Source organism: Cololabis saira, chromosome 19 (genome assembly GCF_033807715.1).
Source record: "Cololabis saira isolate AMF1-May2022 chromosome 19, fColSai1.1, whole genome shotgun sequence".
NCBI lineage: Eukaryota > Metazoa > Chordata > Actinopteri > Beloniformes > Belonidae > Cololabis > Cololabis saira.
The window spans coordinates 5,258,984-5,270,749 of record NC_084605.1 but is presented as its reverse complement, the minus strand read 5'-3'; the positions used below and the strand labels follow the sequence as shown (position 1 = coordinate 5,270,749).

Sequence of the window (11,766 nt, the reverse complement as noted above, 5' to 3'; positions counted from 1 at the left end):
GCATTTACCACTGCATTTGTTTTTGTATGCCACATTTGCTCATCCATTATTTTCCTCCATTGATCATTGTTGCTCATCTGTTTATTTATTATTTACTTTACAGAGACTCTGTTCCTTAGTTTGCCCCCCCTGGTGTCTGTGAGTTGAGGAGCAGGAGAACCCCTCTCATCGTTTGTTTCACCACGTTACTCAGGTCTCTGGAGGCGACCCCCGTCCCCCTCTCGGATCCGGATCTCGTCCTCCTCATCACCGACTCCAACGTGAAGCACTCGCTGGGCAGCAGCGAGTACCCGCTGAGACGGCGGCAGTGCGAGGAGGCCGCCTCGCTGCTGGGGAGGGACAGCCTGAGGGATGCCACCCTGCAGATGCTGGAAGGTGCTGTTGCTTTTCTGACCTCCTGAACAATATGTCTGGAGCACAAAAAATGAAAAGTCTTGTATCAGCCTTAGAATGAAGGCAACACATGCTGCATGTTTCTATTTAGTTAGAACTGGGGGAAGATTTTTTTTTTCATTATGCACTTCGAAAATAAAAGTGGAAATGTCGAGAAAAAAGTGGAAATGTCGAGAAAAAAGTCAAATTTCGCGAAAAATTCAAAATGTCAAGATTAAAAAGGAAAGGAAAAAGGAAGAAAAAAAGGAAAAAAGAAAAAAAAGAGAAAAAAATGGGAAAAAAAGAAGAAAAAATTGTCAAACATTTTGGACCAAAAACAAAAAAAAAACAAATATTGTCTGGAGCCGCAAAAAATGAAAAGTCTTGTATAAGCTTTAAAATGAAGCAACACATGCTATATGTATCTATATTAGTTAGAACTGGCTACTCGGCTGCAAATGTAGCTGCTAATGTCTTTCCACATGACTCTTTTTGTTACGCAGATCTATGGATGGATCAGGGCCATGCAGGAGAAAAATAAAAAAAAATTTTTCATTATGCACTTTCATTATGCACTATGCATGAAATGTTGAGAAAAAAGTCAAAATGTCCAAATTAAAGTTGAAGTACAATTTCGAGAAAAAAGTCAAAATGTCGAGAAAAAAAGTCGAAATGTCGAGAAAAAAGTCGAAATGTCGAGAAAAAAGTTTAAATTCGAGAAAAAAGTCAAAATGTTGAGAAAAAATCTGAATTTCGAGAAAAAGTTTAGAAAAAAGCCGTAATGTTGAGAAAAAAGTCAAAATGTCGAGAAAAAAGTTGAAATTTCGAGAAAAAAGTCGAAGTGTCGAGAAAAAAAGTCGAAATATTGAGAAAAAGTCAAAATGTCGAGAAAAAGTCAAAATGTCGAGAAAAAAAAAGTTTCGACATTATTCTTGAAATTGTATTTCAACATTAATCTCGACATTTTGACTTTTTCTCGACATTTCGAAAAATCTTCGCCTCTCAAACATTTTTTTCTCCTGCATGGCCCTGATACTCTTCCGTACAAATCTTCATTAACAGAAATGTTGAAATTTAATGTTTATTCTACACATTTTTACAACATTGGAAACGTAAGAATGTTTGTCTCATTTTTATAAAATATATTTCCCTCTCCCATCTATTTCCATTTTCAAACATTTTTGAAAAAGCTCCAGGAGCCACTAGGGCGGCGCTAAAGAGCAGCATGCAGCTCTAGTGCCGCGGGTTGCCGACCCCCGGTTTACACGAAAACGAAGCTCAAAGTCACCAAAACCATAATTCCTGAAAACTCCGGCCAAAGTGGAGATTTGCAAAAACTCCGACTTCACGTTTGCTTGTAAACGGAGGGAAACGGACATTTAGGCTTCAGAACGTCACATTATGAGACAGAAACGTCACCAGCGTCATGAGTGCGACCTGTGTTTACAATTAGTTTGTAACCGTCAATATTTTCTTATATTTTTCCTGTTTTATATTCTAAAGTCAAACTTAAAAGTAACTCCACTTCTCTGTCACTCCAAACCAAAGACTCTCGTTCATCTTGGAAGTAACTGGAAGTTACTCGTGTAATTTGTTGATGTTTTTTTCCAGGATTCTGATTGGCTAGCATGACTTTATCTTCTCGTTACGCTGCCCCCTGTAGGTTTGGCTGCTCATAGCACCTTAACAGATATTCTTAACAGCTAGTTTGTGTAAATGATGGGGAAATATCTATTTTTGTAAATACCCGGCTATGTGTAGACGTGGCCAAAGACCGCTCATACTTAGATTTGTACTACGTGGTGGTGGGGGGGGGTCAAACTCATTTTGCTTGGCGGGCCGGATTTGAACTATTTTTTTCTCGCGGGCCGCACACATCAAAATAACAAAAACGGTGCGAAAATCTTCTAATCCAATATCAGTTTAGTTAATTTTAAAGGAAATATCACTTTGTTTACACTCTAATTATGTAAAATATATTTCTTCAGGATCTTTTCTTGAAATTTCTTGTTTTTTTTCAAATGATGTAAGATATTTTTAATATCATTTTACAAAGATAAACAGAAACAAGTATGTGTTTTCTATATTTCGCTTTTTTATAGGAAATTTAATTAAAGCAAAATCTTTCTTATTACATCCGAGAGTGTTTCTTTGTGATTTAGAGATTTTTCCAGTACAATTAAGTGTATTTATTTTAAAAATTGGCGCGGATATTTACACCAGTGTGCCGAAAAAGTCAGCACTTCTGTTTTAACTGTTTTATTTTGTCACTATCCTCGTATTCAAAACTGAAATTCTCTGAATAAATATCTTCTATCATCTTTTTTAGCAGTGATATTTTTCCTGCGAAAATATATAATAGTAGTCAGTTAATAAAAATAAACGACCGTCTACAAAGAAATAAAATCGGCAAATGCATTCTAGAAAACAAAAAAAAATGTTGAAAACTGCTCTATTTGTGGAATAACGATGGATTTGTAGAAGAAATATATTATCGGATATGCTGCGATTCATGGCAATTATTTATGCCTTCCTTTTTAGTAAATTAACATTTCATTTTTTTGCATTGGAAATCTCTCTCGGGCCGCCTGCTGCACCTTCAGGGGTTTGATTTCCTGATGGTTGAATACAGCATGGGTGTCCAACCCTGTCCTACATGTTTTAGATCAGGGGTCGGCAACCCGTGGCTCTAGAGCCGCATGCGGCTCTTTAGCGCCGCCCTAGTGGCTCCTGGAGCTTTTTCAAAAATGTTGACCTTTTTTTTTCCTTTATTTCTTTTTTATTTTTTTTCTTCTTTTTTCTTAGTTTTCCTTTTTTCTCTTTTTTTCCTTTTTTTCTATTTTTTTCTTTTTTTCTTTTTTTCTCTTTTTCTTCTTTCTTTCTTTTCTTTTTTCTTCTTTTTTCTTCTTTTTTTCTTTTTTCTTCTTTTTTTTCTCTTTTTCCCCTTTCCTTTTTAATCTCGACATTTCGACTTTTTTCATGAAATTTTGACTTATTTCCTCGACATTTCGACTTTTTTTCATGAAATTTTGACTTATTTCCTCGACATTTCGACTTTTTTCTTGACATTTTGACTTTTTTCATGAAATTTTTACTATTTCCTCAACATTTTGACTTTTTTCTCGAAATTGTACTTCAACATTAGTCTCGACATTTCGAAATTTTTTTCTCGAAATTTGGACTTTTTTCTCGAAGTGCATAATGAAAATAAATCTCCCCCAGTTATAACTAATATAGAAACATGCAAGCATGTGTTGCCTTCATTCTGAGGCTGATACAAGACTTTTCATTTTTGCGGCTCCAGACATATTTGTTTTTTGTGTTTTTGAAATATATTATCGGATATGCTGCGATTCATGGCAATTATTTATGCCTTCCTTTTTAGTAAATTAACATTTCGTTTTTTTGCGTTGGAATCTCTCTCGGGCTGCACATTTGACACCCCTGGGTTACACGGTACCACTCGGTGGCGTCTCTTCACTCCCCCCCCGGCTTCAGACACAGGGGAGGAAATGATAGCCCTCACGTCCAGTCAACACACGCTCTTTGTCCGGGGAAAGTAACAGGGTCTTATCTGTAAAGGCCTTTTGTGGAAATCCTGCACTCGGGCTGCAGCCGAGGACGCGGCCCCTCCCCCTAATCCACATCCTAACCCTGTGGTAAGTTTATGAGAATATTCCTCCCTCCCTGAAAACCTGTGTCAGTTTTAGTTTCAGTCTAGTCTTTGGGTTCAGCTATCATTTTAGTTTTTATTAGTTTAGTCACGTTCATTCTCCTTTTAGTCGTGTCAAGTTTCAGTCGACTAAAAGTCATTTTAGTCTAATTTTAGTCAGAATTGTCCAGGACCATTTTAGTCAAAGATTGTATTTATCCAAACCCATTTTACAATTCAAACAAGGTTTATCTTATTATTATATTATTGTTACCTTATAGACTCAAGAATACATTCATTCCAGATACAGAAGACTCTAATTTGTTTTTTATCTTTTTCTTTTTCCACGACAGATTGTCGGATTGGGGGAATTATTATGCACTTTGAGAAAAAAGTCGAAATGTCGAGAAAAAGTCAAAATTTTGAGAAAAAAGTCGAAATGTCGAGAAAAAAGTCGAAATGTCGAGAAAAAAGTCAAAATTTTAAGAAAAAAGTCAAATTTTGAGAAAAAAGTCGAAATGTCAGAGAAAAAAGTCAAAATTTTGAGAAAAAAGTCGAAATGTCGAGAAAAAGTCAAAATTTTGAGGAAAAAGTCGAATTGTCGAGAAAAAAGTTGGAATGTCAAGAAAAAAAGGAAAGGAAAAAGGAAAAAAAAAGAGAAAAAAGGAAAAAAAAAAAGAAGAAAAAAGGAAAAAAAGGAAGAAAGAAAGAAAAAAATACGCAATTTATAAAAAAAACACTTTCCAATAAATGTAATTTAAAAAAAAACAACAACAAACAAAAACTAAACCAAAACAAAGTTATAAAATAACACAAAATACCTGCCGTCAAACACAGATAGTCGTATTTTATTCTAGTGTTTGGGTCCAGCTATCATTTTAGTTTTTATTAGTTTTAGTCACGTTCATTCTCCTTTTAGTCGTCTCAAGTTTCAGTCAACTAAAAGTCATTTTAGTCTTATTTTAGTCAGAATTGTCCATTTTGGTCTAGTTTTAGTCAAAGATTGTATTTAGCCAAACCCATTTTACAATTCAAACAAGGTTATCTTATTATTATATTATTGTTACCTTATAGACTCAAGAATTCATTCATTCCAGATACAGAAGACTCTCATTTGAGTTTACTACATATTTATTTTCCCACATTTCTCCCCATTTTTTCTTTGTCAACGACACATTGGGTTTTCTTTTCCACGTCTATGTAGGAAAGTGGATCCAAATCGAAATGTTGAGAAAAAAGTTGAAATGTAAGATTAAAAAGCAAAGGAAGAAGAAGAAAAAAAGAGAAAAAAAAGGAAAAAAGAAGAACAAATTAAAAAAGGAAAAGAAGAAAAAAAAGAAAAGAAAAAAAGGAAAAAAATAAAAAGAGAAGAAAAAAAGAAGAAAAAAAAGGTGAAACATTTTTGAAAAATTGCCACTAGGGCGGCGCTAAAGAGCCGCATGCGGCTCTAGAGCGCTGGTTGCCGACCCCTGCTCTACGATATTACATTATATATTTAATTATCGTTATCGTCACATGACCAGCATTTTCGTTGCATCTCGTCTCGTTTTCCTCAGGTGATAAAGGTTTGTTGACGACGATATTTAGTCACAATTTTGGTTGATGAAAGTAACTTTCCTCCTAATGAGTCTGTTACGTGGTAACAGTTTTGAATATGAATCTTTAAGAAACACCAAGACAACCGTAGTCCCACAGGGAGCAGTTCTGGAGCTCCTCCTGTTCCAGACTCTCCATCATCTTCAGGTCTCTAGTCAAAGCTTATGCAGATGATTCCCAGATCTACGTTGAACTCTCATGATTAGGATCCTTTTTTTATTTTGTAATCTACATTTTAGTCTGGTTTTTATTCCTCTATGATATATTATATATTCAATGTTATCGTTACATGACCAGCATTTTCGTTGCGTCTCGTTTCCTCAGGTGATAAAGGTTCGTTGACGAAGATATTTAGTCATCATTAGGGCTGGGCGGTATGGACTAAAAAATGTATCATGATAATTTCTGGCATTTATGCGATAACGATAAAAATGACGATAAAAAAAATACCAATTCAACTTCATCTTTTTAACTATAAATCTATCACATCCGCCATGTTTGTTACACAAAAAACTCATCAACCGGAATTTATCTCTTTCTTTCTTTCTTTCTTTCTTTCTTTCTGGCTCATTTCTATCTTTCTTTCTTTCAGGCTCATTTCCTTCTTCCTTCCTTCCTTCCTTCCTTCCTTCCTTCCTTCCTTCCTTCCTTCCTTCCTTCCTTCCTTCCTTCCTTCCTTCCTTCCTTCCTTCCTTCCTTCCTTCCTTCCTTCCTTCCTTCCTTCCTTCCTTCCTTCCTTCCTGTACGTTGTGCGTGGATTTAACACAGAACCATAAATCAGTTTTACACAAAAACTTCATCAACGGGAATTTATCGTTTTTACCGTGAGATACAAATTCTTACCGTGGGGAATTTTTTGACGGTAAATCGTGAACGGTGAAATATCACCCATTCCTAGTCATAATTGTCGTGACGAAAGCAACTTCAGTCTCAGCTGCACTTATTTAAGTACTTTCTTTTCTACACCTACTTTTGTGATGTGCTATGTTACTGTAGCTTGGTTGTTGTAAGTCACTTGGACAAATGCTCCTGATATAAAACAGGAAGCATTTATTTATACAAGCCTCCCTGAGTTTGGGTGTCTGGGCCCGTTAGCAGTTACAACCCTGCATGGTGAGGTTTCAGGAACTTCTCAGGGGCTGAAATAAGTTCCTATGTGGTAGGAATGGGCGATATTTTACCGTTCACGATAAACCGTCAAAACAATTCCACGGTAAGAATTTGTATCTCACGGTAAAAACGATAAATTCCCGTTAATGACGTTTTTGTGTAAAGATGATTTATCGAAGAAGGAAGGAAGGAAGGAAGGAAGGAAGGAAGGAAGGAAGGAAGGAAGGAAGGAAGGAAGGAAGGAAAGGAAGGAAGGAAGGAAGAAATGAGCCCTAAAAAAGAAAGAAAGAAATGAGCCTAAAAGAAAGAAAGAAATGAGCCTAAAAGAAAGAAAGAATGAGCCTAGAAAGAAAGAAAGAAAGAAAGAAAGAAAGAAAGAAATGAGCCTAAAAGAAAGAAAGAAAGAAAGAAAGAAATGAGCCTAAAAAGAAAGAAAGAAAGAAATGAGCCTAAAAAGAAAGAAAGAAGGAAAGAAAGAAAGAAAGAAAGAAAGAAATGAGCCTAAAAAGAAAGAAAGAAAGAAAGAAAGAAATGAGCCTAAAAAAGAAAGAAAGAAAGAAAGAAAAGAAGAAAGAAAGAAAGAAAGAAATGAGCCTAAAAAGAAAGAAAGAAAGAAAGAAAGAAATGAGCCTAAAAAGAAAGAAAGAAAGAAAGAAAGAAATGAGCCTAAAAGAAAGAAAGAAAGAAATGAGCCTAAAAAGAAAGAAAGAAAGAATGAGCCTAAAAAGAAAGAAAGAAAGAAAGAAAGAAATGAGCCTAAAAAGAAAGAAAGAAAGAAGAGAAAGAAAGAAAGAAAAGAAAGAAAGAAAGAAATGAGCCTAAAAAGAAAGAAAGAAAGAAAGAAATGAGCCTAAAAAGAAAGAAAGAAGGAAAGAAAGAAATGAGCCTAAAAAAAGAAAGAAAGAAAGAAAGAAAGAAAGAAATGAGCCTAAAAGAAAGAAAGAAAGAAAGAAAGAAAGAAAGAAAGAAAGAAATGAGCCTAGAAAGAAAGAAAGAAAGAAGAAAGAAAGAAGAAGAAGGAAAGAAATGAGCCTAAAAAGAAAGAAAGAAAGAAAGAAATGAGCCTAAAAAGAAAGAAAGAAAGAAAGAAAGAAGGAAAGAAAGAAATGAGCCTAAAAAGAAAGAAAGAAAGAATGAGCCTAAAAAGAAAGAAAGAAAGAAAGAAGAAAGAAAGAAATGAGCCTAAAAAGAAAGAAAGAAATGAGCCTAGAAAGAAAGAAAGAAAGAAGAAAGAAAGAAAGAAAGAAAGAAAGAAAGAAAGAAAGAAAGAAAGAAAGAAGGTGAGCCTAAAAAAAGAAAGAAAGAAAGAAAGAAAGAAATGAGCCTAAAAAAAGAAAGAAAGAAAGAAAGAAAGAAAGAAAGAAAGAAATGAGCCTAAAAAAAGAAAGAAAGAAAGAAAGAAAGAAAGAAATGAGCCGAAAGAGAAAGAAAGAAAGAAGAAAAGAAGAAGAAAAGAAAGAAAGAAAGAAAGAAATGAGCTAAAGAAAGAAAGAAATGAGCCTAAAAAGAAAGAAAGAAAGAAAGAAAAGAAATGAGCCTAAAAGAAAGAAAGAAAGAAAGAAAGAAGAAGAGAAGAAAGAAAGAAAGAAAGAAAGAAATGAGCCTAAAAGAAAGAAAGAAAGAAAGAAAGAAATGAGCCTAAAAGAAAGAAAGAAAGAAATGAGCCTAAAAAAGAAGAAAGAAAGAAAGAAAGAAAAGAAAGAAAGAAAGAAAGAAAGAAAGAAAGAAATGAGCCTAAAAAAGAAAGAAAGAAGAAGAAAGAAAGAAATGAGCCGAAAGAGAAAGAAAGAAAGAAAGAAAGAAGAAAGAAAGAAAAGAAAGAAAGAAAGAAAGAAAGAAAGAAACAAATGAGCCTAAAGAAAGAAAGAAATGAGCCTAAAAAGAAAGAAAGAAAGAAAGAAAGAAATTAGCCTAAAAAGAAAGAAAGAAAGAAAGAAAGAAAGAAAGAAGAAAGAAAGAAGAAAGAAAGAAAGAAAGATAAGAAAGAAAGAAAGAAAGAAAGAAGAAAGAAAGAAAAGAAAGAAAGAAAGAAGAAAGAAAGAAAGAAAGAAAGAAGGATAAATACCCGTTGATGACGTTTTTATATTGGTATTTTTATCGTTATCAGGATAAATGCCAGAAATGATCGTGATAAATGTTTTAGTCCACACCGCCCATCCCTACTATGTAGAGTCCGGTACTTGAGGAGCCTGGAGAATTGCTGCTGACAGCGAGGTCGGTGGATCCAGACACCCATGTTAAACATTATCCTGATTCTGTTCTTACATTTCAGAAGCCAAGGACCGGATGGATGACGTGATCTATCGACGAGCTCGCCACGTCATCGAGGAGATTGAGAGAACCAGACGAGCGGCCGACGCCCTGAAGAGAGGAGCCTACGAAGAGTTTGGCCGCCTCATGGTGGAGAGCCACAACTCCCTCAGGTAGGGGGGAGGAACCGGAGGAACCGGACCCAGAACGGTCTGAGGAACCGGACCCAGAACGGTCTGAGGTAGTGATGCACCGAAATGAAAATTTGTGGCCGAAACCGAAACCGAAAATAATAATAAACACTTGGCCGAATACCGAACAATACCGAACATGGTTCTTCGCAGTTTTTCATTTATTTTGCCAATTTTTTTACCATTGCATAAATCAAATAAATTTGATTTAGGCATGCTTTTAAAGAAAAAATCTTTTTATAAATTAAGGTAGAAAACATTTGTTGAACATAAAAAACTGAACATTTTTTAATTTCCCAGCATTTCTTAAATATTCCAGCAGACATTATACCAGCAAAGAACAATAACTTAAAATAAATAAATTAGCAAAATACATTTTTTGGCCATCTTTGAGCTTACGTTAGGCTTAACTGACTGAACATTGTAACATAGGCCTTAAAACAATAAAAATGCATTAAAGCGCTCAGGGTTTTTTATCATTTCAAATGATAAATCAAACTTGTAGCTGAAAGACTTTGCAGATGTTTCCCCTCTAGATATTTGAGCAGAACATTCATTGCAAACAGCCATTCTTGTATTATTCTTTGCCTCTCTAAAATACTTCCACACTGCTGACATGTTTGCACCACTTCACTCCACGCTCTTCCACGTTTGATTTCCTCGTCTAAACGCACCTGTAATAGATTGATTTATGTTGTTTTGGTTCCACCTGCTGGTGAATGTTAGGTAGAATTCTTATGTGGTTAGTTTTTGGTTGGCCAACTATTTATGTGTTGCGCAACCATTACGGGGAGCGTTATGTGGTTAGTTTTTGGTTGGCCAACTATTTATGTGGTGCGCAACAGTTACGGAGCGGCCAGTCTATTTCCTTATTTTACAACGCCGTTATTAATTGTTCGGTTTTTTTCCCACTTATTCCACCGAACACCGAAAGTGTTTTTTTGCCATTTTCGGCCGAACAATTTCGGTTACCGAACAATCGGTGCATCACTACAAATACAAAACAATGCTGTACGTTTGCCCTATTGTTCCAGTTTGTAATGATTTATAACTGTTTAAGTTTTAAAGAGAAAGCCAGGCCAACCATTTTCCACAAACTGAACTAAAAGTAAATGTCAGGTTTGCATTATGATCTTCAGTTTCATACAAGTACAAATATTTTGCCACAAACTGAATAGTTTCTCTCATGTATGACTTGACTTTTTTCTTTTCTAGAAATTTAACAACTAAAATAAATAAATAAATAAATAAATAAAAGTAAATAAATAAACTATGAAGAGTCCCAAACTCAAAATGCAACATGACTGTTTTTTCTCAACATTTCGACTTTTTTCTCAACATTTCGACTTTTTCTCGAAATTATACTTCAATATTAATCTCGACATTTCGATTTTTTTTTCTTGACATTTCGATTTTTTTTTCTCAACATTTTGACTTTTTTCTCAACATTTCGACTTTTTTCTCGAAATTGCGACTTTTTCTCAACATTTTGACTTTTTTCTCAAAATTGCGACTTTTTTCTAAACATTTCGACTTTTTTCTCAACATTTCGACTTTTTTCTTTTCCAGAAATTTAACAACTAAAATTAAATAAATAAATAAAGATAAATTAACTATGAAAAGTCCCAAACTCCAAATGCAACATGACTGTTATTTATCTTGTGCCAGAGCTCAGAGCTTCACCTGCTCCAGCCTGAGGCCGTAAGGTGAACCCGTTATCGTTTCATCCTCCACCTTTGGGGACGACACAATCTTTACATCATAAAAAACATTGATTCATGTTCACCTTAGAAGTAAAAGTTCGGAGCTAAAAACCCCCAAGAGTCCCGTGATCGGGACCAAAACGGTACTAGTTTCTTCTGAGCGGAGGAAGATTTTGGTCCGCGGGTCGAGGTCGTCACGTGATCCCGCTGCACCAACAGGATGTTACTAGTAAACAATAGGGATGGGCGGTATGGACTAAAAAATGTATCACAATAATTTCTGGCATTTATCCTGATAACGATAAAAATTACGATAAAAAAAATACCAATTCAACTCCACCTTTGTATAAATCTATCACACTCTCAGATCCGCCATGTTTGTTACACAAAAACCTCATCAACGGGAATTTATCTTTCTTTCTTTCTTTCTTTCTTTCTTTCTTCTTTCTTTCTTTTCTTTCTTTCTTTCTTTCTTTCTTTCTTTCTTTCCTTTCTTTCTTTCTTTCTTTCTTTCTTTCTTTCTTTCTTTCTGGCTAATTTTTTCTTTCTTTCTTTCTTTCTTTCTTTCTTTCTGGCTCATTTCTTTCTTTCTTTCTTTCTTTCTGGCTCATTTCTTTCTTTCTTTCTTTCTTTCTGGCTCATTTCTTTCTTTCTTTCTTTCTTTCTTTCTTTCAGGCTCATTTCTTTCTTTCTTTCTTTCTTTCTTTCTTTCTTTCTTTCTTTCTTTCTTTCTTTCTTTCTTTCTTTCTTTCTTTCTTTCTTCTCTTTCTTTCTTTCTTTCTTTCTTTCTTTCTTTCTTTCTTTCTTTCTTTCTTTCTTTCTTTCTTTCTTTCTTTCTTCCTTCCTTCCTTCCTTCCTTCCTTCCTTCCATAAATCATCTTTACACAAAAAC

The 11,766-nt window shown here is 34.7% G+C and overlaps 1 protein-coding gene across 1 annotated transcript in view; it reads left to right on the top strand.

Annotated features, from left to right (window-relative positions):
- galk1 (galactokinase 1) overlaps window positions 1-11,766 on the top strand; it is a 31,860-nt gene that overhangs the window by 583 nt on the left and 19,511 nt on the right. Inside the window, exons 2-3 of the mRNA XM_061709169.1 lie at window positions 144-375; window positions 9,003-9,153. Of these exons, the coding sequence (XP_061565153.1) occupies window positions 144-375; window positions 9,003-9,153 (383 nt within the window). The remainder of the gene's footprint in view (window positions 1-143; window positions 376-9,002; window positions 9,154-11,766) is intronic.